The sequence below is a fragment of the Ustilago hordei genome, assembly GCF_900519145.1.
Source record: "Ustilago hordei strain Uho2 genome assembly, contig: UHO2_contig_07, whole genome shotgun sequence".
Taxonomy (NCBI): Eukaryota; Fungi; Basidiomycota; class Ustilaginomycetes; order Ustilaginales; family Ustilaginaceae; genus Ustilago; species Ustilago hordei.
The window spans coordinates 895,437-920,938 of NW_024545289.1; the positions used below are offsets into that span (position 1 = coordinate 895,437).

General features: G+C 50.8%; 9 protein-coding genes across 9 annotated transcripts; 2 read left to right on the forward strand and 7 right to left on the reverse strand.

Annotated features, from left to right (window-relative positions):
• Positions 1–741: 741 nt before the first annotated feature.
• On the reverse strand, positions 742–1,912 carry UHO2_04057 (uncharacterized protein; the record flags this gene model as incomplete). Its single annotated transcript, XM_041560014.1, has 2 exons — positions 742–1,564; positions 1,665–1,912. 2 exons carry the CDS (start codon positions 1,910–1,912, stop codon positions 742–744), a joined length of 1,071 nt encoding a protein of 356 aa, XP_041415948.1.
• Positions 1,913–3,185: 1,273 nt separating this feature from the next.
• On the reverse strand, positions 3,186–4,268 carry UHO2_04058 (uncharacterized protein; the record flags this gene model as incomplete). Its single annotated transcript, XM_041560015.1, has 3 exons — positions 3,186–3,456; positions 3,556–3,725; positions 3,825–4,268. The coding sequence occupies 3 exons, from the start codon at positions 4,266–4,268 to the stop codon at positions 3,186–3,188; spliced, it is 885 nt and encodes a 294-aa protein (XP_041415949.1).
• Positions 4,269–5,234: 966 nt separating this feature from the next.
• Positions 5,235–6,551, reverse strand: UHO2_04059 (uncharacterized protein; the record flags this gene model as incomplete). Its single annotated transcript, XM_041560016.1, has 1 exon — positions 5,235–6,551. One exon carries the CDS (start codon positions 6,549–6,551, stop codon positions 5,235–5,237), a length of 1,317 nt encoding a protein of 438 aa, XP_041415950.1.
• A 107-nt stretch (positions 6,552–6,658) lies between these two features.
• UHO2_04060 (uncharacterized protein) lies at positions 6,659–10,689 on the reverse strand (the record flags this gene model as incomplete). The annotated part of the gene is made up of 2 exons (XM_041560017.1): positions 6,659–6,877; positions 7,402–10,689. 2 exons carry the CDS (start codon positions 10,687–10,689, stop codon positions 6,659–6,661), a joined length of 3,507 nt encoding a protein of 1,168 aa, XP_041415951.1.
• A 27-nt stretch (positions 10,690–10,716) lies between these two features.
• Positions 10,717–11,712, reverse strand: UHO2_04061 (uncharacterized protein; the record flags this gene model as incomplete). Its single annotated transcript, XM_041560018.1, has 1 exon — positions 10,717–11,712. The coding sequence occupies one exon, from the start codon at positions 11,710–11,712 to the stop codon at positions 10,717–10,719; it is 996 nt and encodes a 331-aa protein (XP_041415952.1).
• Positions 11,713–12,593: 881 nt separating this feature from the next.
• On the forward strand, positions 12,594–13,703 carry UHO2_04062 (uncharacterized protein; the record flags this gene model as incomplete). Its single annotated transcript, XM_041560019.1, has 2 exons — positions 12,594–13,303; positions 13,412–13,703. The coding sequence occupies 2 exons, from the start codon at positions 12,594–12,596 to the stop codon at positions 13,701–13,703; spliced, it is 1,002 nt and encodes a 333-aa protein (XP_041415953.1).
• Positions 13,704–14,010: 307 nt separating this feature from the next.
• On the reverse strand, positions 14,011–14,631 carry UHO2_04063 (uncharacterized protein; the record flags this gene model as incomplete). Its single annotated transcript, XM_041560020.1, has 1 exon — positions 14,011–14,631. The coding sequence occupies one exon, from the start codon at positions 14,629–14,631 to the stop codon at positions 14,011–14,013; it is 621 nt and encodes a 206-aa protein (XP_041415954.1).
• A 1,390-nt stretch (positions 14,632–16,021) lies between these two features.
• UHO2_04064 (putative ATP2 - F1F0-ATPase complex, F1 beta subunit) lies at positions 16,022–17,644 on the forward strand (the record flags this gene model as incomplete). Its single annotated transcript, XM_041560021.1, has 1 exon — positions 16,022–17,644. The coding sequence occupies one exon, from the start codon at positions 16,022–16,024 to the stop codon at positions 17,642–17,644; it is 1,623 nt and encodes a 540-aa protein (XP_041415955.1).
• A 415-nt stretch (positions 17,645–18,059) lies between these two features.
• On the reverse strand, positions 18,060–21,375 carry UHO2_04065 (uncharacterized protein; the record flags this gene model as incomplete). The annotated part of the gene is made up of 5 exons (XM_041560022.1): positions 18,060–19,299; positions 19,391–19,829; positions 19,895–20,301; positions 20,385–20,533; positions 20,617–21,375. 5 exons carry the CDS (start codon positions 21,373–21,375, stop codon positions 18,060–18,062), a joined length of 2,994 nt encoding a protein of 997 aa, XP_041415956.1.
• Positions 21,376–25,502: the final 4,127 nt, after the last annotated feature.

Here is a 25,502-nt window from a genome sequence, read left to right on the forward strand (position 1 = left end):
GAGGAGAGAGAAGGAGTCTATATATATACTAAAGAGGAGCGGCAGAGAGCCACATCGACTGCGGAGCAAAACAAAGCATTTGTCTTGAGTAGGTTGTGACACATGTGGTCTGTGCTCAGATGCTCAAGCCTTTTACTCGGCCGTAAGCACTACCCTCATGGTCTCTACGCTTTGTGTAGTTTTTATCTACTTCAACTAAGAAAGAGTGCATTTCAGGGTTCAGCCTGGCGCGTCTCTTTCGCGCATTGTTTTCTGTCGCGTAAATGGCCGACGCTCCACATTTTTGCACGTGACATCTTCTGTGTGTCTTGTCCTCACACGGCCTTCTCATCGGACAGTCGTCTTGGGTAGACACTGTCGAAGGCGAACTGGTCAAGGCACACCTATCCTACACGTCATACCCGGAAGAGAAGGGTAAAAACATTGAATTGAACAGAGTACAGTGGAACACATCTATCCTGAATCGGGAAATACAAATGTCGGATGGTCTGGTTGAGACAGCGTGCAAAGAGCCATTGTGGCCTGTCGAATCGCAGATAGCGAGTCAAGGCGAAGAGCTGCGAGGAAACTTGGTCCAAAAGCAGATTTGAGACCTCTGAGAAGGGCGAGATTGGTGAACAGTAAAGAGCGTGAGGGAAGATGGTGGGATGTCTAGGTGAGAGTTGAAAAGCGTCCAAGGTGAGAGAGCATGAGAGCTGCATGGCAGCTTTGAGGTATCGAGGTTGCGACCGTGTGCTGCGTTTAGCCCTTGTGTGTCTTGAAAGCAACCAGACCAGCAAGAGCGATACCGTAACCGAAGAATTGTAGCCCGCTCACTGTATCGCCGAGGAGCAGCATGGAGCCAAGGATGAGGAGAATGTCCTTGATAACACCAGCGAGAGTGAGGGTCAAGGAGCTGGCGGCGCCGATGAGGAAGACGGCGGCGATGTTGAGAGCGAAAGCAACACCGGCATTTGTGAAAAGTACAAAGGGTCCCAGGTTGGAGATCTGGAAGAAAGGAACGAGACCCTCGGTGAAGGGGAGCACAAGAGCGTTGATAGCAGCGCAAACAGGTGCAAAATAGTAGAGCGAGACGAGCGGATCCATCTTAAGGCCCTGGAGAAGGACTTGGATCATGACGAGACGCGAAGACTCGAAAGCGATGGCAAGAACCTGACAGATGAAACCAGACATGGCAAAGTCGCCCTGACCGTAAGAGGCGAGAGCAACACCGAAGGAAATGCAACCGACGATCATGGTAAGGGTGCCGGAAAGCTGCTTGAGACCGAAAGCAAACGAGATGAGGAGAACGGCAACAGGAGTGAAAGCCTTGAGCATCTGGATGAAGCTGACACCAAGGGTGAGGTAGGCCATGTTGCTGAAGATGAGCGAGCAGGAGAAGAGGGCGCCGATGGGAAGAATGTTCTTTAGCCATCGATCGTTGGTCATTTCGACGTTAGCCAGACCATCAAGGAGGTGAGTGTATCTTGCCAAAAGACGGGTGCCGAGGGTTGCAAAAGCCATGTGAAATGTTGTGAGGAAGACGGGGAAGGGGAAGTTGAGCTGGTTGGGATCGAGAACAAACCTGTTAGGAGAGAGGGGGGGGGGGGGAGAAAAACAGATCAGCAAGCGGACCAGAAGAAAGGCACGCTTGAAAATGGCAAGGTGGAGCAAGCAACACTTACTTGTTGTAGACAATGACGCTACTGGAGAGGGCAATCCAAAGGATAATGATGACAGCAGGGTGAAGCTTCTTCTTGTCTTGCTTAGAGGCGCCACCAGGGAGGATGCCACCGTTGGTGGGCTGTGCGCCCATACCGCTGTGACCGGGAGTGCCCACGGAAGGAGTACGGTGGCCTGTGATAGGGTCGTGGCCGGCCTTCTCGTCGATTGAGAGACTCTGCATAGGGAGTGATGTGTGATCCTTCGACATCTTGACGGTGTAGCTTGACGGTGTAGCTTGACGGTGTAGCTTGACGGTGTAGCTTGACGGGTGCGAAGCAGCGAGCGAGTGACTGAGAGGAATGGACAGTTAGGGAGGTGGTTGGTGGTGGTTAGGTGGTTGTGGTTAGGGTGATCGTGGTAGGTGAGGTGGGGTTGGCCTGTCTATGATTTCCTCCTCACCCAAATTTAATTTTGACTGTATTTTGCAATTTCAAGTTTCGACGCGTGTGTGCGTGCGTGTGTGCAAATACTACATTTTGCTTTGAAATGGCTGTGCGCGAGAGGAGAAGAGACAAGTTTCTAGTTTCGATTTCTCCTTTCTCGCCTGCCCCTCGTCCCTACGTCCCTCTGTGCCTTCTGTGCCTGATAATTGACAGCTCCCAGCATTCGGCGCCAATCAACCAGGGATTGTATTGATCAAATACATTATTCAGGGTTTCGATTCAGATCTGCAAAGTCGCTACGCTTGTCCGGGGTTGTTGCTCGACGATAATTGTCTCAATCAAATTACAGTATTTTGTATTTCAAATGGAGCAAGAGCCCAAGCTACTTAGTTACTACTCTACCTGGACAACGTGCTCTCCAACGATCCAGCAAGATCTTGACGGGGATATGAGCCGATACAGTAAGAGATCGGGCAGAGCCGATACACTAAGAGATCGGAGACTCCTGGCTCCTGCTCGTTGTCACACTTCATCATTGAGAGGCATACTCCTACCTTTGGGTATCTGCCGCTACTGTACTGATATCGCTCGATAAGCGTCGCCAACTGTCGTACTTTCTATTATCCCCCACATCATCATCATCATCATCATCATCATCATCATCATCATCATCATCATACCCCTGCTCTTGCTTCCGCCAGTAAGAAGCTGTTGTCAAACCTGCATTCTTCTTGTCTTTGCTATCGTGTCTGATGAACTGCAGAAATACTCAGAGTCGCCAGGCAGATATCAGAGCGTTGGTCGCTTTGCATGGAAGCATCGCATGGAAGCATCGCATGGAAGCATCTTCTATGGCCGGAATGCTCGCCCAGAAAGGTTCTCTTCAACTGTACAGCTTTCCATCGGGCATGGTCCATGTTGATCGTCAATGCATTAGCCAAGGGAGCAACGACCCAGATTGTCTCCAGTGGTCCTGTGTTGGCCTTTCGAGGATTTGTGCTTGAACCCTATTCACACACATCGATGCGTCGATAGTCGTGTGTGTCGCCATGAACGCTCCCGGCACGTGCTCCGGATCTATCTTGGCAAATGCGTCCATCATGGGTCTGTTGCCCGACAGAGTGGTGCAATGTACGCCTGTTGTTCGTGCGCCAGGTAGACGTCCTTCTCGATCGCCTCGGCTGCCTGGGCCGCTTCTTGCTCGTCAACATCGAACACATCTTGCCATCCCAGTTGTCGCTCTTCTTCGCCCTTGCTCCATTTCGCCGTAAACTTGGCCGGATCGAGGTTTGAAGTCTTACACGCTTGATGGAACGCTCCAGCTGCGAGCACTGCTGCTTCGAACATGACGCACGTCGAGTCTCTTAAGCTGTGTCGTAGCATCCCATTGAAAAAGCAGGGAAAGCATCGATATCAGTGTCTGTTGCCTCCTCTGCGCGACGTTCGTCTTGCATTCTTTGCCACTTACCTGTCATTCAGAATGGTCCATCCCAGGCGCACCAGCCAAGCATCGACAGTCAACCGGCTGCATGCTTTCACCAGGATCTCGTGAGGGTGCTCCACAATCAGGTCAAAGCACAGCGTTTCCAGCAATGTCTCTTCCGACAACAGAACAATGTCTCGCCATCTCGCATACTCCTACCGAGCAAAAGAAATAGAGCATACAAGCAACGCGATCAGTGTCAGCTAACAGAATGCTTTGTGCAAGACGTGAGACATACAGGGGTAATAGCTTACTTTGCTGGAGGGATCTGCGCGAAAACTGCGTTCTGCCCATCTCTGATTGCCAGCTGGACTCTTATCGAAGGATGCCATTGCAGCATCTATGACACTGGGCAGCTTTCTATGCGACTCTTCCACTTTGCATGCCAAAAAGACGCATGTGGCTGCAATCTCGTAGTGTGAATAGCCAAGCTTGTTTGGTCCATACTCGAGCGGCTTACGCATGAAGAAGCGGTGCAGATAGATGCAAGCCGTGTTCATCACATGCTGCGAAAGCCGCATGTATTCTCCCATTCGATAGATGGCATTGATGCCCTTGAAGCGTCGATGCTTTTCTTCGCTCGGATCCAGTCCTGCTAGCAGCACTGAAGGAGTCAAGGCCAGATCTGCCTTTGTGAAGAGCCATTGATCCTCCCGTGCTTGCCCAGCCGATGGGAGAGAGCCGTTGGATGCGGTCATTTTGTGTTGATCATGCTTGATTGTTGCTCTTTGTGGCTGTCAGTCGAGCAACAGCGATGGTTGTGTGCAAAGAAAGCTGTGAGCCTCTTGTTTGCTTTGTCGAAACTCAAGTCACTTTGCTTCGGAACTCGGGCAAGTTCGCTCCACATTCTTCTTATGTCGAAAAACAAATCACAACATATAATGTTGAGTTTTGGTCCCGATAACTGGCGATCGGGCAGAGTCTATGTACAATGTCACTGCTGCTTTAAGACAGAAACATGTATACTCAATTGACTAAGTGAACCTGCTGAGAAGCTAGTGTTCTCAACTTGATATATATATACATCTATGACGCTCATACCGAACGTGGGAGTATGCTACTTCCTCACCTAGCTTGACAATGAGCGGGACTGTGTTGTACCCGATCTCTGGTCAGATCGGCTTGGCCCGATCTCTTTCGGATCCGCTTACGTCAACTCGCATCATCATATTGGATCGTTTCCTTCTGCAATAAATCAAGCTGCAATTCCCTGCCAAGAAAAACCGAACGAAAACCAAGAATCAGATCTGATCGCCATGAATATCAAAACATCGTAGCACAAGTGCGAGCAAACCAGCCATCCAGCCCTCTGTACGACAAAATCAGCATTGCGCATATCTTGCTCACAAGACCATGGCGGTGCAAGATAACAGCCTGGACAGAGTCAAAAGAACAAATATGCTGTCATTGCGGAAGCTTACATTAAGGACGTGGGTATATAAAAAAAAAAAAAAAAAAAAAAAAAAAAAAACACACACAAGTTGCAAATGCGTGACGAGACTCTGGGAACTGCAATGTCAGTTTCTTGCGTTGAACTATGAGCGGATCGCCTCAGCCGCAAGATGAGAGCATGTTGCTGCAGAGCATTTTCGAAAGAGGAGGACCGCCTGCTGGGTATAATGGGCAAGATCAATGGTAGGAGGGAGCAAAGATGGAAATCTGGCTCATAGAGGATCTGTTAGCTTGCCTCCCATCCAGCCTTCGCCAGCCTCGAGCAGATTGACCATGCCCGTGAACAATGCGGTAGTGGTAGGACCCAGGAACCCGACGCGCAGTTCCTTGGTCTCTTGATTTGGCAGGGCAGCCGCTCCTTGTTCGCCGCCAGGTCCATTGTCCGACCCTGGATCGCGACGCTCGGCTGCTCGTCTAGAGATCCGGGCGTCTCTTGCTCGCACATACCGCAATCGTGCATGCTCGTCAGAACCAGGCGCATCACCGTCGATCTCGCCCTGGAGGCCAAATCCTTGTTCGGTCCTGCTTCCTCCTCCTCCTCCTCCTCTTCCTCCTCCCCCTTCTTCTTCTTCTTCGCTTGAGCTGTAATCCAAGGATTGGGCACGCATGTCCTCAAACCACCGACCAAACTCTTTGCGATCGTAGTTTTCCGGGTTCTGCATAACTTGATCGATCGCCAATGGGATGCTGAGCGTCACTCGCGCAAGCTGCAACGTCAGCCGAAGACGACCAGGAATGTCAAAGTAGGAGAGGCCACGCAAGTCCTGCTGGATCTCATAGAGACGTGACATCTCGTTGAGCAAGACGCGCGAATACCTGCGTGTAGCTCGCATGAGGCGCGAGAGTGTTCTGAACTTGGCCTCGATGCTGCTGATGTTGGCGTCGCTGTAGGTAGCCATTCCGCTGTCTGCGAGAACCTTGAGTAATGCTTTGACGGAGGTGAAGTCACCTTCGAAGAACTCGACATATACGGTCAAGAGGACGTCCTGGAGCGTAGCATCTGCGAACGCTTGGCCAAACTCATCATCGAAAGCATCATGAGGCGATTTGCCGTTGAACATCGAGTGGGTAGGAGGGGAAAAGTCGTATGCCTGTCGCGATGCTGGCTTGCAGAGTGTCTCGTATGCGAATGCAAGTTTCTGAAAGGCGATGGTCGAATTGGGATAGTCAGGAAACTTGTCTGGATGACATGATCGACTGCCAGTGAGGAAAGCTCGGCGGATGTCTTCGTTTTTGGCATTGCTCTTGATACCTAGCACTTTGTAGAGGTTGTCTTCTGCAATAATGTCTTCGATGATCTGAATCTTGCTCTGGAAGTTGTCGGGATGGGAAGGATCGATTGTGGGGTCGATTGTGGGGTCGAATAGGTTGGAGTCTGCATTGGCTTGACCGGCACTGCTGGAGCCCTCAGGCGGGACTCTGCCTGCTCTAGACCCTGGACACTTTGCTCGAGGGACTTTACCGATGGGAGCTCTCCTAGACTCTTGACTAACTGCGGCTCGATAGAAGATGGACGAAATGAACGACATCTTGCTGACCAAATCCGGGCTGAGCAGAGATTCGATGATACCGAGTGTCTTGGTGGCGGTGCCAGTTCAGGCAAGCTGTATGGAAAGCTTGTTTTGAAATGAGCAGATCAATTGACTGCTGCTTGGGTAGAGGGTATGTTGTTGTTGTTGTCGTCGTCGCAATGTACCAGTGGCGAAGGTGGTAGCAAATCGTAGAGCTCAACGTTGCGATACCATGGTCGAGGACGTGGATCGTGAACAGGCTCGGCCACCGAAAGACTGCTGTATGCTATCGGCTCGAGGCCCTCTGTCTTGCCGAACGACAACGGATTGCGATCGTATCGTGACTGTTGATGGCAATCAAGTCAGGAATGTGTCCCGGGTAGTGTGCAGAATGCGAGAGAAGCGAGCGCCAATGCGGTGTGAGGCTCTGAAACGAACAGTACAGAGGTTGTAGCTGTACCACGAGACGATGGAGGAGGCGTGATGGCCGAGATCTTGGAGGTATGTATGCAAGTGTGGGCGTCGAGAAGATGGTTGTTACACAAGACCACCGAGTTGAGACAGGTTTTGGTCGGTGGAAAAGAGACAAACAGACGTGACACAGAGAAGCGCCCTCTAAAACACACTCAAATGAAGATAACAATTAATATACGGCGTTATCGGGGTCACGATCAGACTCCCTTTACCACAGCCGTATGTTCTATGTAATGCTTGGTTTTCATGATGTGAGACTGAATGACAAACACATATATATACTCCATTCACTGCTCTGGTCCTATTCGAGGCAGGATGTGTCTCTTCATTTGTACTCCTGTGTTGCTATGATACCGGGTGCCACTGTGCTGTCACCATGACAACAATTACGTACCTCATTGTACTTCTCGCTTACGTGAGCCTCCCGTGTCTCAATGTCTCGGCCGTAACATGTGCATCTCACTTGAGATGCCGACGCATCTTCAACTCCCCCCTTCGGCGGGATCTCCAGTCCTATCATCCTAGCCAATCGTGAGGTGTTAAGACCCTGTAAGGGTTTTGTCAAGACATCTGCAACGTTGTTTGCCGTTCCGACATATTTGATTTCCACATCGCCCTCTTGTACGTGATCGCGAACGAAATGATACCGTGTGTCGATGTGCTTTAACTTCCAATGTTTGGCTGGATCTTTACTCACCTGTATGCACCCCTGGCTATCTGTGTATAGTACGGGCCGAACGTCCGTGGTCTCCAAATCCCGGAGCAAATATGAGAAGAATAAGGTTTCTCGTACCGCTTCGGAAGCGGCGACAAACTCTGCTTCGACTGCCGACAATGCCACACACTTCTGAACGTGTGATTTCCAACTCACTGGACACCCATATACATATGTTATCGACCCCGAGGTGCTTCTTCGTCCATTTGTGGGGTCGGATGCCCAGTTTGCGTCGGTATACGTCGTTACCGGTGTATCCGAGTGCTCGTTTGTCTCCCCTCCTAGGTGCAACTGATATTCGTTCGTTTGGTTCAGGTACTTTACCACGTGGATGGCTGCCTTCCATGCACTGTCGATCGGGATCGACATATATCGCGCCAATACGCCGACGGCAAAGGCAATATCTGGTCGGGCTGTGTTGGAGACCCATAATAGTTGGCCGACCAATTCTTGATACTTCTTTGCTCGCTGAGGTTCACATCGCTCGCCTCCGGCAACGTTCGCTACACTCAGCATGGGTACCCAAGATTTCTCGTTTGCTCCTCCTAACCATTTGTTCACCATTTCCTTGATGTATGCCGTTAGACCCAGAGATATCCTCCTCCGTCTTCTATCACGTGTGATCTTGATACCCAGAAATTCTTTGACCCTTCCATTGTCTTGCGTCTCCCATTTGTCCATGATCTCTCGCTTTGCGCGATCTACTTCATCACGACTGGGTGATGTTATTAGCATGTCGTCCACGTATGCTGTGATGATCGTGATCTTGTCGCCTGTCCCTCTTGAGTATAGGCATGGTGCGCTCGGCATGCAATGGAATCCGATCGTCCGGAGATGTGAGTCTAACTCAATGTTCCATTCTCGGCCCGATTGTTTCAGACCGTACAGTCCTTTCACTACCTTCAACACTTTTCCGGGTGGCATTTCGATTCCTACTGGGGGCTTGAGGTATACATCATGGTGTATAGTGGAGTTCAGGTACACTTGCTTTACGTCGATAGAATCCATTTCCCAATCTCGTACTGCTGCGACAGCGATCACCCCTCGAATGGATTGGATGGGTGCTACTGGTGCGAAGACCTCTGTATAGTCGATGCCCTCGCGTTGAGTGAAACCTCGTGCCACGAGCCGGGCTTTGAACTTTGTCGGCACGAGGTTTGCATCGGTTTTGATCTTGAGTACCCAACGTGTGTCGACAGTATTTGCACCCTTTGGGAGGTCGACTATCTCCCATGTGCCCATCGCCTCCAATCCATCCAGCTCCTTTCGCATGGCCTCCTCCCAGTGTTTTCTGTCCTTTCCACTCATTGCTTCATGTATGGTTGGGTCCAGGTTCTTTCTCCATTCCGGTCGCGTCGCTACGAGTCCATAGAATTCGCTGTCAATTTGAGTTTCGGCGATTGGTCCTTGTTCCATCACCTCCGCTGTTCCTTCGCTTAATCTTTCTTCCGAATCTGTCTCCATATCCATGTATTCTCGTAGTGGCTCTTCATCTGTTTCGTCGAATATATTTTCTTTATTGTATCCTAGATCTTCGAAATTTTCCTCTGTCATCATCATTGGGGGTGCCTTTGTGTCAACCGGTCGCCACTCTGTTCTGTCTGACCAGCACTTTGATTCCATGAATTTTGCTGAGTTGCTCCAGAAGATGTTCGGATTGTAGTCCGGGCTGTAGAAGAGCCAGCCCTTCCTTTCTAGACTGTACCCTAAGAAAATGGATGCGACGGCTCGCTGGTCCAGTTTCTTGTTGTCCCGTTTAACTTTGGGTACGTTTACCCATGCCAGACAACCAAACACTCGTAGGAGCTTTAAAGCTCGTTCCGGCGACTTGCCAAACATCGCTTGATAAGGGAATTCATTATCAACGCTCGGAGTGAGGTTTATTTTGAACGCCGCAGCTCTGATCGCGTATGGCCAGAACTTCTTCGGTAGTCTCCTCTGCATTAGCAACGTTCTCATCTTCTCTCCAAGGGTCCTGTTCATTCTCTCTACCCATCCATTTTGTTTGCTGTTGTACCCTACAGTGGTTTGCCACTCTATGCCCTTTTCTAGCGACCATTCTAATGCATCATTGCTTTTCCATTCCGTTCCTTGATCGGATCGGATCGCTTTTAGCTTCCGATCCGTCTGTGTCTCCAGGAACGAAACAATCCTTTTGAGTTGCATAAAGGCATGACTCTTTCGTGTCAATGGCTGTGCATACACATACTTGCTATGATCGTCGACCAGCACCAACGTGCATGTGTACTCCGTCACGTGGGACGAGTCTATTATTAGATCGACGTGGATAAGATCCAGGGGCCCTACGGCTCTTTCGCCGCTACCTTTCCCCATCCGAGCGCTTGTGCTCTTGGATCGTACGCACTGCTCACACGTCAGAGCGGTGTTTGGATCCAATTTCATGGTATGCTTATCCTTTAACTTGGTTGTGATCGCCTTAGCTTTATCTCTTCCTGGGTGCCCGAGACGCTCATGCCATAGTTGTTGTTTTGAAACTTTCGGCTCATTCTCAATATGCTCGAACTCCTCATCAACACCTTCAAACAATGGTGCTGATGTGGCCATCGCGCTTTCTTGCCATGTGTCGCCTCGGAACTCCAGAAGTCCTCGCTCGCGATTCTTTGCAATCTTAAGTGTCATGCCGTTTGTTAGAAAAATTTGGCCGCCGGTTGTGTCCAATATCACTTGTGCTCCTTCATCCGTTAATGAATTTGTTGACAGAAGGTTAACATTAAGGTGCTTTACATACAATACATTTTGCAGAGAGATTTCCCCGTAATCTGTTGATATGCTTGCATCTCCTATAGCTGCCGCTTCCAAGACCTCGCTTCCGGCGGTAATTATCCGCTTTCGGCAAGTTCTCGGGTGGATGAGCATGCTGTAGTCGTTCACCATATGGTAACTCGCCCCCGAGTCCAAGATCCAATGAGCTGTTTCTTTTGTGTTCGAGGGGTCCTGCCATTTCATTGGGAGGGTGAGGGAGCACCACGCTTCCTATTTAGGTTCAGCGAGGGGGGAGTCCTTGGGAATGGTAACCAAGGCGTTGCATTGACTGATACCATGTCCCGGTCGCTTGCAGACCCAGCATCGGATTCGGCGTGACTTGCTTGCATTCCTCGAGCTCGCGTGGCTGTTGTCGGCTTCGGCTTCGGTCTCTCCGGCCCGTTCGTTTTGATCGTCGTTGCCGGCGGTTCTAGCACTGGCTTGTCGAGGGTCGATCCTTTGTGCGGGGACGCTCTCGACAGCGGTCTGCCGGATGCTTAGTGCGGTGGCAAGGGCGTTGAAATCGATTTGATGGACGGTGGCAACCGTCTCCTTGTACACCGGATGCCGGATCGTGCATTTCTGCAGAGCCGAGAACAATGTATCATCGGCGAATGGTTTGCCGAGGAGGCTGCTTTCGGTTTGTATGGACCGGATCTCTTGAATTAGCTTTCTGGCGTCCGAGTTAAACATCTTTGTATCGTTGAGTTGCGAGATAAGCGCAAGTCTGTGAGACGTCTTGGTGGCTTCATTCGTGAGACCGTTTTCGATCTTTCTCCACACTTGGTTGAAAGTAAGGTACTCCTTGATTACATCTAGAACGAGGTAATTTACATTGTGTTCTCCGGTAGTGTCGATTGTTCCACGCAGGGCGTTGATTAAAGCATCGTCGAGGGAGCGGCTCCATTTCGGGTGTTTCTTGTCGTACGTTCCCTCGAGATGTTTCATCGCATGAGGCACGGATCGGAGGAAAGATTTCACGTGGGCGCTCCAGCTATGATAGTTTCGTGACGTGAGCTTTGGCACGGGTTCGAGGAGCTTTGCTAGGGTGCGAAAGTTATATCGCTTGTCACCATCATCAAAGTCGGAGTCGGAATCGGTGTCTTCGTCGGCTTCATCATTGATGGCCTCCGGCTCGTTCTCGCTCGTGGCATTATTATCGACCCGAACCTGGGTGTTCTTGCCTTTTCTGCCTCCTTTGGTCCTCGTTTCGGTGTCTTCTACCATGGTTGTCGGCGAGTTTCGGTTAGCTCGGTGATAGCTTCTTCAGACTCTTAATCAAATGAAGATAACAATTAATATACGGCGTTATCGGGGTCACGATCAGACTCCCTTTACCACAGCCGTATGTTCTATGTAATGCTTAGTTTTCATGGTGTGAGACTGAATGACAAACACATATATATACTCCATTCACTGCTCTGGTCCTATTCGAGGCAGGATGTGTCTCTTCATTTGTACTCCTGTGTTGCTATGATACCGGGTGCCACTGTGCTGTCACCATGACAACAATTACGTACCTCATTGTACTTCTCGCTTACGTGAGCCTCCCGTGTCTCAATGTCTCGGCCGTAACATGTGCATCTCACTTGAGATGCCGACGCATCTTCAACTCACTCTCTCCCTTTTTCACAGCGAAATCGAGCGAGTTGGCAAAGGTGAAATCACACTCTTTTTTGCCTTTCACGAGACACAGCCAAGGACGCGTTGCTCTTGTTGTGAAAAACGAGATTTGGTCAGGATGCAAGATGTTACCCAGTGTCGATCTCACAATTAACAATGCAAAAAAAATAAAATCGGTTGGTCTTCCTCCACCTTGTTCCCTTTGGCCTGTGCGTGAATACATTGATTCCTTCAATGCTGTTCCTTCCTGTTGCTTCAATCCTGTTCCTTCAATCCTGTTCCTTCAATCCTGTTCGCTACCAATTGGCTTGGAAACCCTCGGGAGACATCAAGAGCTCTTTCCTGACCAACGGATCAGCTCCAGCCTGGAGCCAAGGATGACAGACTGGAGTCTGCGCAGCGCCAGACTTTGATGCAACGGCCTCTGTAATCGACAGCTCGGCGACTTGTGTGTGTGATTGGGTCGAACGTGCAAAGGCTCAAGCATGTTGTTCAATCCGCTCGCAACCCGAGAGCAGCTCGCCCTGGCTCCGTCAATGAGCGATGGACTCTCGCACAATCTCGAGATGGAGCTCAGAGCTCTTGGCTGCCAACTGATCCAGCAGATCGGCATACTTGTTCGCCTACCTCAACGGACCATGGCGGTAGCTCAAGTCTTCTACCAACGCTTCTGGTATACCTCGTCCATGTGCGACTTGTCCGCCAATGAGACAGCGCTGGCTTGCTTGCTCTTGGCAACCAAGCTCGAGGAGACGCAAGTCAGTCTACGGCATCTCGTCAACGCCTTCCATTTTGTCCTCTTCCGTTTGAGTGGCAGGAGGACCGCACCGAGCAATGGCACATCCAACCAAGCCAGTGCTCTACCCTCAGCTTGGCAGTCTTGCTCATCAGCTTCGGTGATCTCCCAGTTTCGCCCTCTGCCGTATGACTCGGCCGAAGTGAATCACATTCGCGAGGCTATCATCCTGTCGGAAATGCAGGTTTTGAAGCGGCTCGGCTTCCATGTACAAGTGATGCTCCCATATGCACTCTTGGTCAACTACCTACAGGCCCTCGGGCTTACAGATCCTCAACTCAAGGTGACCATCAAGCCGCATAGCAATTGGCACACCTATGATGATCACCCTACGATTGACAACGTCACACCACAACAGGTCTCGGTGGCCCAGTGCGCATGGTCATTCCTAAACGATGCGTAAGTGCGCCAGCTTTCTTCTCCAGTGCCCTACTCAAACATGCTGACTGACTTGCAACATTGACACGACCATCCAACGTCTCATCTTACTCACTCTTCTCACATCAGCCTTCAGACGCCTGTGTTGTGCATCTTTGGCCCTCACATCGTTGCTTGCGCAGCCATTGCGCTGACCACAGAGATGGGCGATCCACAGATTCAGTTACCTATCGAGCCCCACCCGTGGTGGTTGCTCTTTGACGCGACCGAGCCCGAGATCAAGATCGCAGCTTCTCATCTTCTGTGGCGCTACCATCACGAGCCTACAGAACTGGATACACCAAAGTTGATGGACCGCCACGAGCTGCGCAGGTACATCGAATCGCTTCCGTCAAACCCTGTCGTTCAGACAAGTCGCTAGGCTGTCACTGCTGTCTCGTTATGCTCCGCTTGGAAGCAAGGCGTCTGTTTTTGATTTTGATTCTGGAATGTTGTTGAGTTGCTTCTCCTGTGATTTACATGCTTGACAAGAGAAAAGCAGTTGCAACGCTAGAGGCCAGTATGCTCGCGCAGAAGAAGCGGATGAGGTGCACAGGTTTGTGCCTTGATTGGCATTGACAGATGGTTGAAAAGTCGGCCAGGAACCTCATCCCCGCCCCTGTGCCGAGTGGAGCTGCTCGATGCAAGAGTCTAGCAATTGTTGCGCGTCAAGTTGAGATGGTGCATATCTACTCGTCGTCGGATGATGGCTCGTTGGCGGTGGCAGCCTCAGCCTTGGCGGTGGCCTTCTCCTCTTTGGCGATCTTAGCGGCTGCGACGACGGACTTGGGATCGGAAACAGGGTTGCCGTCCTTGGCAGCAGCAACGCCGTGCTTGAAGGTAGTGTCGTCGTGAGGAAGCGAGCGTTCACGCTTGACCTTGGCCTGCTTCTCGAAAGCGTGCTCGTCAGGAATCTTGTTGGATTCGAGATGCTTGTCACCCTCAGGTGCGTCGTGGCGCATCTCAGGGCGCTTCACCTCGACGAAGCCTTCGGGGTGCTCGATGCTGCCGTCGAGAAGTTCTTGTGGTTCCTTGGGAGGCTCACGCTCGGATTCCTGGTCCTCCTCGGCGTCATGGTGTTTGGAAGCGTGGTGACCGTGGTCGTGCTTGTCGCTACCAGGAGCGGTGAGGTAGACAAAGAGACTACCAAAAGTGATGACGGATGCGATTGCCCAAGGAGCGTCGGACTTGTTCGGCAAAGGAAGCGGCGAGTTGGAAGCGTATCGTCGAGCAGCAAGACGAGCGAGCGAGGGGCCGACGGCGGAACGAGCCAATGGACTGGCAGACCGAGAGATGGACCTAGCAATCATGATGATGGCGTCTATCTGTCGTTCTTGAGCGACAAAGGCTTGTGTGGTTGGCTTGGCTTGGCTTGGCTTGAATGAAAGGGCGTTGATATGGAGTGAGTAAGAGAGCTCCGATGAATCATTCATCCGTCCGCTGCTTGTCATCTGTGACGCATTGGTCCGTGCTCATTCCAGACAGAAAGACTCGTCGGACACAGAGGAGAGGCCAAATCATCAACTGGCGATTTTTGCGGATCTCTTTTCGATGGCCTCTGTCTGGCTGGTTGGCCTGAGCCCGATCGATCTGATTGATCTCTTTCAGATTTGGCCTCGACGTTTTCCATGTTCATTTCAAAGGAACTTGCCATGTCGTAATCTCGCTGCCATAAAACACAAATTTGTCACCAACATGTTAGAGTTGACGAATTAATTTGTCGCTTTCTTCATCTCTCTCGCACGTGTCGGCGGAGCGGGTTGAAACGGATCTGGCAACCCCATACCCTAACCCTAGCTCTCACACCTTCTCTTGTCATGACGGACGTTTTCTCTCATCTAGTCTTTACAACGGCAGATAGTCTGAGCTACTTGACCGTGTTTACGCCTATTCGGCCGTCTGAAGCCTGAAATCCATCTCAATGCACAGATGGGAGAGCAGCTCATTCCAAGAAAAGCTTCAGACCTGTAATATCGCAGAGCACGGAAGACAGCGGAAGCAAGTTGGCGGGCGAGACAAGACTCTTCCTCCCGGATCCGCACAGGCCCAATAGAAGCCTGCTTGTCAGTCGCAGAGCAGAGAGCTTGCAGGTTGGGCGATCAGATTTCGTCACTGCCTGAGTATTCAAAGGAGCGTTACTTGTTTTTTACTGATCTTCTTTATCAATTCAGGCAATTTCAATTTCAATTTCAATTTCAATTTCAATTTCCATTTCATTTTCAATTTCATTTTCAATTTCATTTTCAAGACTTGCTCTCATTTTGTAATCGAAGCATTGGTTTTCCATGTTGGAGCACCAATAGAAAGATGATTTCCTTCTTCTCCCTCTTCAAAACTAATACAAAGCAGTTCTAAGCCCAAGGTCCTGTTTTGTATTTGGCTTTATATTTAACAAAGAAAGGCATTTTCTTTTCCTCGCGAGGTTTTCAAGTCTGATTTTGTTCGCGAATTACAGAATCAAATCAGTCTTTTCATTCGTCGATGGATGATCGAGAGTGTGTCTCTGTGTGTCTCGAGTAATCTCTCTCTCTCTCTCTCTCTCTCTCTGGAAAAGGAGAGTGCGATCACAACCTGGATTTCTTGGTCTCTGCGTCGGAACCTGTGTCGACCCTCTTTGCTTCTGACCCTCTTTGCTTCTGACCCTTTCCTTCACACCTCTTCGTCGTCATCAACACCCTATCCAATCCTTTCGTCGCCAGAATGCCCCTCATCCAGCGCACCGCCGTGCGCGCTGCCAGTCGCTCCGCTCTCCGTGCTCGCCAGAATGCTGCCGCTTTCTCCTCCGTAGCTCGCGCCGCTGTGAACGCTTCTTCCAGCGTCCGTGCTGCCGCCCCCAAAGTCGCCGTCGCTGCCCTCAGGCCTGCCGTTCAGGCCCGCTCTCTCGCCACCGAGGCCTCCCCCAAGGGCCAGACCGGTGCCGTCAAGGCCGTCATTGGTCCCGTCGTCGACGTTCAATTCGACACCGAGCAGCTCCCTTCCATTCTCAACGCTCTCGAAGTCCAGGATGTCCAGGGTGGCGGTCGTCTCGTTCTCGAGGTCGCCCAGCATCTTGGTGAGAACACTGTCCGTGCTATTGCCATGGAAGGTACCGAAGGTCTCGTTCGTGGCCAGAAGGCCGTTGACACTGGTCTCCCCATTCAGATCCCCGTCGGCCCCGCTACTCTCGGTCGTATCATGAACGTCATTGGTGAGCCCATGGACGAGCGTGGTCCCATCAAGGGCAACAAGCTTGCTCCCATTCACGTCGAGCCCCCCGCCTTCGTTGACCAGTCCACCAAGGCCGAGGTTCTCGAGACCGGTATCAAGGTCGTCGACCTCCTCGCCCCTTACGCCCGTGGTGGTAAGATTGGTCTCTTCGGTGGTGCCGGTGTCGGTAAGACGGTACTTATTCAGGAGCTCATTAACAACGTCGCCAAGGCCCACGGTGGTTACTCGGTCTTCACTGGTGTCGGTGAGCGTACCCGTGAGGGTAACGATCTCTACCACGAGATGATCGAGACCGGTGTTATCAACCTCGAAGGTGACTCCAAGGTCGCTCTCGTTTTCGGTCAGATGAACGAGCCCCCTGGTGCCCGTGCCCGTGTTGCTCTTACTGGTCTTACCATCGCCGAGTACTTCCGTGACGAGGAGGGCCAGGATGTGCTTCTTTTCATCGACAACATTTTCCGTTTCACCCAGGCCGGTTCCGAGACCTCGGCTCTTCTCGGTCGTATCCCTTCCGCCGTCGGTTACCAGCCCACCCTTGCCACCGACATGGGTGTCATGCAGGAGCGAATTACCACCACCAAGAAGGGTTCCATCACCTCGGTACAGGCCGTCTACGTGCCCGCCGATGACTTGACTGATCCTGCCCCCGCCACCACCTTTGCCCACTTGGACGCCACCACTGTGTTGTCCCGTGGTATTGCCGAGCTTGGTATTTACCCCGCTGTCGACCCTCTGGACTCCAAGTCCCGTATGCTTGACCCCGCAGTCGTCGGCCGGGAGCACTACGACATTGCCACCAGTGTCCAGAAGCTCCTCCAGGATTACAAGTCGCTCCAGGATATCATTGCCATTCTTGGTATGGACGAGCTTTCGGAAGAGGACAAGCTGACCGTCGAGCGTGCCCGTAAGATTCAGCGTTTTATGAGCCAGCCTTTCGCTGTTGCCCAGGTTTTCACTGGTATCGAGGGCAAGCTCGTCTCGCTCAAGGACACCATCTCGGCCTGCAAGGAGATCCTCCGCGGTGACCACGATGCCCTCCCCGAATCCGCCTTCTACATGTGCGGTGGTATCGATGACGTCAAGAAGAAGGCCGAGGAGATCGCCCGCAGCACCTAAGCATAGAGTTGATTCATGCTTGTTTATCTCTTCAGTCGTGCTTCGGGTCTTGACCCCGGCTTCCAGTTCACTTGGTGGTCTCCGGTGTCATCTAAAATCCCCACATCTTCATAAATATAAATGATTGCTTGACATTTTCCCTCTGTGATCAACATCTGCTCTTGCAAAGATGCAATTCAGAGCGACGCGTCCTTGCCCACAGCAACACGCGATTCTTGAATCAAGCCGTGATTGTCTTCGGTCTAATATGGCACACTTTGGCCACACGTGCACGCACAATCGCATTCTCATCCGCAGCGAACAAGGTGTGCTGAGACTGACACTGGTTCATTCTAAACGTGCAAAGCAGACACACTCGAAGACACTCTGTTCTGCTCAGAGCTATATTGTAATGCCAATTGACGATTGTATTGAATCAAAGGCCTCTCTCGATGAAGCGTGTAAGCTGCCGAGCCGGTTGCACGCCTATCAATTCACTCAGATCTTCCGCAGACATCTCGCATAGGTCAGAAATGTCACGTACCTGACTCATGATGTAGCGGAAGTTCTTAGTGTTGACTCCTGGCAAAGCACGAAGCAGATCTTGCGGTCCTAAATTGAACGAGTGTTCGCTCGACGACTGCCAATCTGTGCGCCTGACCATCTCGCTAGTAGTGCTACCTTCAGCTTCTAGCATATCATCCAGACCTACCAAGGCCACCTTCGCCGCGTCTGGCTCGTCGAAATTCTGCTTGAGATCAGCGAATATCTCCGAGGTCGCAAACGGAGAGCTCGACCAAATCATGCGCAGTCTCGGGAATGCTAACGTAAGCAAGACGAGCTTGGCTTGCATGTCGAGCTCTGACGGAGCTGTGCGTCCGCTCGGCTTGACGTCGTTGATCGATTTGAGCGAGAAGGACTTGTCCTGGTCGAATTCGATCAGAAGGATGGGGTGTTGGTAATAGACACACATAAGCTCGCACTGAGTGTACAAACGTCCAGAGTTAAAACTCTGTATCAAGTCGCTAAGACTCTTGCGCTCGACACACATAGTTGGTGTCAGGACGTAATCACCCACCTGCAGAGTACAGGGAATCACCTGGATGTCTGCCGCATGCAGCATAGACGGCAAGCTCGATCGAAATTCTCGCATATCCACAATGATTCGAGGCGGCTCCGCTGTGGCTGATCGCTGTCCGCCTGCTACTCTGCTGCTGATCGTCCGCAAGAAGCGTTGATCAGCATCTTCGGCGATTGGTCGACCATCTGCTGAAAGTGGAAGCGCCATCATGGACTTCTCTCGGATGAGTCTCTCGAAAGATTCCTTTTCCCTTCGCAGTGCGCTGAGATATCGTTGTTCTTCCACCGAGTCGGCGTAGATGAGGAAATATACTCGCACACCCACACCAGGGTTTGTACTGCGGTAGATCTCGACCCGACGCACAAATGCTGGGTCTGGGTCGTACATGATGACGAAGCGTGGTCGAAGCTCTTGTAGGACTTTGTCGTCTTGGTCACCGCGGTAAGAGCGGACTACAACGAGATTCTCCATGCTGAGCATTCCGAAGAAAGCGTCGAATTCAACCTCATCGATCTCGTCAGAGATCTGTTCCGCATCGATGGGCGCTTCTAGCGTGGACGAGCCGTTTTCGCCGCTTGCCGCTGCAGATGCGATACTGGTGTCAAAGAAGAAGTACAGCGCGGAATGTGCGGATGTCAGTAACAAGATCTTGCCAGCTTCGTGTCGGTGTACTATCCTATACTTACAAGTCGGAGACATGCGCAGCCTCGGCATGAAGGCTCGCTTGCCCAGCAGCATCCGTGGCACTGCTGAACCTTCCTGCCGCATGCTGCGCAGAGGAACCGCCACGCTGTCGCCTTCTCTTGTTTGCAGCAGACTGCTGACCCTTTTGATATGCCAATTTCCTCTTAAGCGCTTCGTTGATTGGTCCAGACTGTGGGGAGGATCCCTGTGCTGCGTTCGTAGACGACCCTGGCTGTTGATTTCCTTGACCCTCTCTCTGGTCAGCGTTCAGCTTTCCGAGACCGCCTTTCCAAAAGAAATAGGATCGCAGCAGCTGATGCATCAGCTTCTTGCCTGGCTGACCGGGGGGACACTCGTCCATCGTCGATATAATCTGACGCAGCTGCATGCTTGTCCTCTCGGACCCACACATAATCAGGATCGTGTTGGCTGCTCCTGAATCTGTCGGGTTGCAAGGAAATGTCAGCACTGTCGTCGCAGAATGATGTTGCGTAGTCGAAACTTACCAGATGCATCAATATTGAAGTGAATCTCCTGCTCGACCTCGTCTAGGACTTCCTGCAGCAGGTGCCACTTCGGGTTCTCCTCAAGCACGGGCTCGACCTCTGGAGGTATTGGGCCCTCAGCACGACTGTCCGATTGGACCGTGTGTCCAGCTTCTGCTTGCCGTAACGCCTCCTCATCATCTGCGTATTCTTGTTCTCCTGGGCCTGTGGTTGGCACTTGCTGATCTCGAGCATCGTCCCAGATGTACGCTCTCTTCTTCGCCTCGTGAAAAATGACATTTGCTGCATCCATGAAGAGCCATGCAGACTGATTCTGTCGGGTTGTTCCCTTCAGTGTTGTCGTACTTGATGCCAGTATCGTCTCTAAATAAGAGTTGAACGTCACGCAGTCATACGTCAAGAGATAGCTGAAGAATAGGATCAGAGGAATCAGTGCATTTCAGTAAGGGGCGTCCGCTGACTTTAGCTGAGATAGCGGCCAATCACTCACTTGAGCAAGTTGCGGAGTGTCGTTAGATCGCCCACAAGCTGCTTCGTCTTGGGACTGACTCGATGCCAGATGGGATCTAGCTGCCTCCGTACCATGACATCGAAGGCTCTGAAGATGGCATGCTCGATGGAAAAGTCGTCCGTCTCGACCTAAAGGAACACGTGAATCGAGATGATCCATGTCAGCTACGCTTATCTTTCATGTCTTCGGCTTCCCGTCTTTTCCAGCTTACATTTGAGTTGCCTCGTTTGAGCTCGGAGAGAGATGCGTCGAGACACTCAATGATGGCTGTCTGAATGTTGCGCATCGATCGACTCAGAGGTTGATGGAGCTCGATGACGTCTGCCTTGCGTTGACCAAGGTCTTTGCTCGTTTGTTGATGAAAACGTGGCCAAAGCTCCACCTTCCTGACATGCAGCTGGCTCAGAACTGTCTGAAGTGGGCTGATGCCCATCGTGAAGTGTTCTGGATTGTCAGAGAATGCCTTGAGAAACCCTTCTTTGTTCTCTTGACGATAGATCCTTGCGATGAATGCTTCGACCGAGGTTGGCGTGACCTTCTCAGCATGCAGCACCACCAGTCCAGTGATCAAGCCAGTCGGTATCCTCTTGCTCAACATATCCACCACCAAGATACGCGATGTGACGCTCATGATGCCGCCGGAGAGATACATCTCGGATCTTTGCTTCGCTGGCATTTCGTGGTGAATGGCACGAAGCCCGGGCTTTCGGACACCAAGCGTCGTCAGTTCCTCGCCGATACCGCTCTCTTCCTCGGACGTAGCATTAACCAGAATAACAAGGCTATTGGGCGAGTCGTATATCCGTAGGATCGTGCTGACGATCCTGCGAAGGCCTAGACCTCTTGCGATGATGACCAGGGCATCACCCTCGTCCGGGCTGTCATCTTGGCTGGGAACCAGAGAGTTGACGATCTGGCAATGGAAGGGGAGGAGACCGGCCCTCTGCAGAATGCCACGATGCGACGCCATCGTTCAAGATGCCGTGTTGGCCTTCTTTCGTATAGCAGAGATGATTGGTATGATGCTGAGTCACTTGATGTTGGACGGTGGTGGTGTTACTTGGAATGCGCAGTTGGTCATTGTGGAGGTTTAGGGTCCAGTTTGTATCCCGAGTTCCGAACACCGTTGCAGATGAATCGGCACGTGACCTTTCCTCGAGACTCGCCAAGCAGGTCTCAGCTCTTGCCGGGCCGAAGTCCTCTCACACAAAAGAGCTCTTCGAGACCGCGGGCTATCGGACACCACAGCTCCTGCCTTTCACAGCGTATGAGATGCTTTCATATCTTTTGCTGGGCCAAAAGTATGCTTGTTTCCTTCTGAATTATGCTAGCCCAATTATAGCCTCTCAGACAAAGAACAAGCATTCTCGTCAAAGTGTGACTAGCGACACAAAAAGAGACCTTTCCGTTGGCACAACGATACCTTTATCGTGAGATTAGTCTCCTAACTTCTCGATTTCGATACTCAAGAACACGAACAGCCTGAATGATGTCACAGGGTCTGCGTAGAAGGTTGTCAGCAGTTGTGTGCCTGGAACCCAAAATCTATCATAAAGGCCGACTAGAATCAACCTTGGCGAAATCTACCATAAGAGCCTTCTATTATCTTTCTCACTGGAATCTATCATAGAAGCCCCTTAGGTTCTTTCTTGCTCAAATAGATGGTAACTATGGTTTAGAACAGATTTTGACTAACTGCTGTGGACACTCCATTCAGAGGTAGCACAGCATGATCAGTGTCCAAATGGACTCCTTGAGCAATACCAAAGTATGGTGTCAATATGTCTGTCTTGACACAAGCATCCAGACTGTTGATGGTTGATTGAGTTGATTGATCCCCAGACCGCAGTGGACAACTGCCTTCGGTTCTATGATCGAGAGAGCTGGACCACTGGATGAACTGCCTTCAGGATGTCGATCAATGTCAATGAGCAGTGATACAACACATGCACTATGATAGGAGCAATGTCTTACAATTGCTACTGTTGACAGACTACTAAGTATACTTATATGAAAACTATAACTAGTAAAATATGGTGTAGAGTGGATGGCCATCCACTCACTTGCTATGACAAGGAGCATGGTTATATACCATCCTCACAGCATTGCCTGTGACACTGCTCCTGTTCTGTGAGGCCTCCTCAACCCTATGTCTCCTCCTCATCCTTCCTACCATTTTCCATCCACATTGGGCTGCTGCTCATTGGCACTGCTTTCCTCTCTTCCTGTGGATGGACAGCCCTCATGCTGCTTCATCATTGTCAGGGGCTGTTCCCACTTCATCTGAGTGGCAACCTGCATTCTTTCATCTCCCTCCTGTTGCCACATGCCCATCTGCCTGCACCAACTTCATCATTGTGCAAGGTCCCTGCTTCATTCAGTGGCAACTCCTCCCTTGTTCTCTGTCATCCCCTTGCCATATTGGCAATAGAGGTTTCTCTCTAACTGACTCCCATGAGGCCTGTTGTAGCAAGCATGATCCTGCTGATTCTACTGACTCCTGTAATAGGACCCATGTTCCTACCAATCACAATGAGTTATGTCATAGAGTTGTTGATCCTACCAATCTCACTGATCCCCATTGGAACTCTACTTTCCTGCTGATTCTACTCCTGTAACAAGACCCATGCTCCTACCAATCACAATGAGTTATGTCATAGAGCTGTTGTTCCTGCCAATCTCACTGAACTCTGTTGGAACTCTACTTTTGCCTGATCCATGATGGTTGCACCAGATCTCTTCATATGAGTTCCGTTCTTCCTGCGCATCCATCTGGTCCCATGACACGGCTCTCTCGATCATAGAACCGAAGGCAGTCATCCACTGCGGTCTGGGGATCACCTCAAGCACTCAGTCGACACACTGGACACTTGTGTTGGCAACAACAAGCATTACTCACACCAGACCTTGGTGTCATAGCAACCTGTCCATTGTTATTGATTGTGCCAAGCTACCTCTGGACAGAGTGTCCACAGCGGTCAGTCAAAACCTGCAATAGCAAATCAACTATCACATATTAGAGCAAGAAAAGTCATAGAGGCCTTCTACAACAGATCTTGATCAAAATAATAATACACAAGACTTTATCACATAACTTGACAGGATCTGTAATAGAAGCAGTTCTACTACAGATATCAGGTTTCAGGTGCGAGACCTCTGACAAGGGTCTCCTTTGGCACTGCCCCTCCTCCTCTCATCTCTCCTACGGCCCTTGTTGCTTTTAGGGTGTATACTCTTTGTTGACACTGCTTCTCCTACTCCTTGTGGTCAAGGAGACCCAGTGCCGCTTCATCGTTGATAGGGGTCACTCCCACCTCCTCCGAGTAGTGGGACACACCCTCTTTCATCTGCTCCTGCTGACAGTGTCCATCTCTTATGCTGAGTTCATTATCATGTAGGCCCCCCCCCCCCCCCCCCTTCATCTGGGTGGTGAACTGTCCCTTCACTTGTCCCCTTGTGAGGTCCATGGGAGTGGCACCCTCTGACTGGTTTCATTGAGATCTGTTGTAATGTCTTGATCCTGCTGATCCCAATGAATCCTGTCATAAGGTCTCATTACTACCAATCCCAATGAATTCTGTTGTAGGATATAGATCCTACCAATCTTGCTGAGCTTTGTTGGAACTCCTCAGTTGCCTGATCTTGAGATTCTTGTGCATGATCTTTTCTCCTTTGGGTTCAGTTCTTCTGCGCAGGTGGTCCTATGACAGGTGCCAGTTTGACATCTGTGAAGAAGGCCAAGACCTGCACCATATTGTATTCTTCCCAGGCATCTTCAAGGGGTAACAGGACACATGTGTTTGCTCAGCTCTTGGGTTGTGCCTTGACCTTGCCTTGTTTCCATTTGGCATGCACTGTGTCATCCAGACAGTGGTTGTCTGGGTGTCCTAGCTTGCCACAAGCCCAGCAATTGATGAGCATGGCAGCTCATAAGGCAGTGAGTTCAGATGTTCCAGTCATGGAGGACAAGCATACTGGAGTGCTCTCAGCAGCAAGCTCATAGCATTGCTGTAGGGCATCAGCAACACTCTTGGTCATCTGTTCCTTTCCATGGAGCTGCTCATGCAATATAAAGACTGAGTTGAAGAGAGCATTCCTGTCTGAAGGTAATGCTCACTTGAGGGTCTTATATCAATGTACAGGTGTCCAAGATTCCTGTAAGTAGGCATGGAGCTCAGACACATGGGCCTCCCATTTGGTTAAGAAATCATATGCATGACATCCTACTTGATCCCAATGCAAGATTTAACCATCCAATAGCATACCTTCCATCTGCTTGGAGGACTGATCTCTCATAAGTGTCAGACTGAGCAAAACACACAGTGAGCAAGCTCAAAAGAAGAGCTTTCGATTGCAGTGAGTCTTGGAGCTGACTAATATTTGAGCAGACCTCCTTGCTTAGTAAGCACTTGCTCCACATGATGCTCCATCAACTCAATCACAGGATTGATATGTTCAAGCATGATCTGGGTGTTTCACACTTCCTCTGCAGCTCTGGCAAGTTCATCCTGGGTTTTTGGTACCAGCAAGTGCTTACCAAGCAAGTTTTTGAATACATACCATATGTTCTCAATAGGGTTAAGGTCTGGTGAAGCTGGTGGGTGTTCCTGCATCTGTATGTTGTATTCTGCCTGCTGTTGCTTGCAGATAGAGCCTGATGACAGCTGCTGCTGTCTTTGAAAACTGACAGGCTGTCAGGATATGCACTAACAGCAGTTACAGCATCCTGGAGCAGAGTGTCAATGATCCAATCATGATACCTGACAGCTGTGAGGTTCTTGGCAGGATCCCATTGATTAGCTGACCCCAGTTGCTTCTTCCTTGGAGCCAATGGGAGCACAACCAAGGGGGTTTTAAGGTTGAATTCAATGCCAGCCCATACCTGGATGCTGAAACAGCCAGAATGGAATGTTGGAACCATGTTGTTGATGTCTTCTTGAGTGTTTTTCCAGCAACTTGTCACAGGGCCAGCGCAGAGATATCTAATGAGGATATATGGCAACAGATGGGTCCCAGCAGCCCTCAATCTCCATCATGTGGGCCCGCCCGATCTCCGATCAGATCGACTCTCCCCGATCCGTCATCAGATCGCGCTCC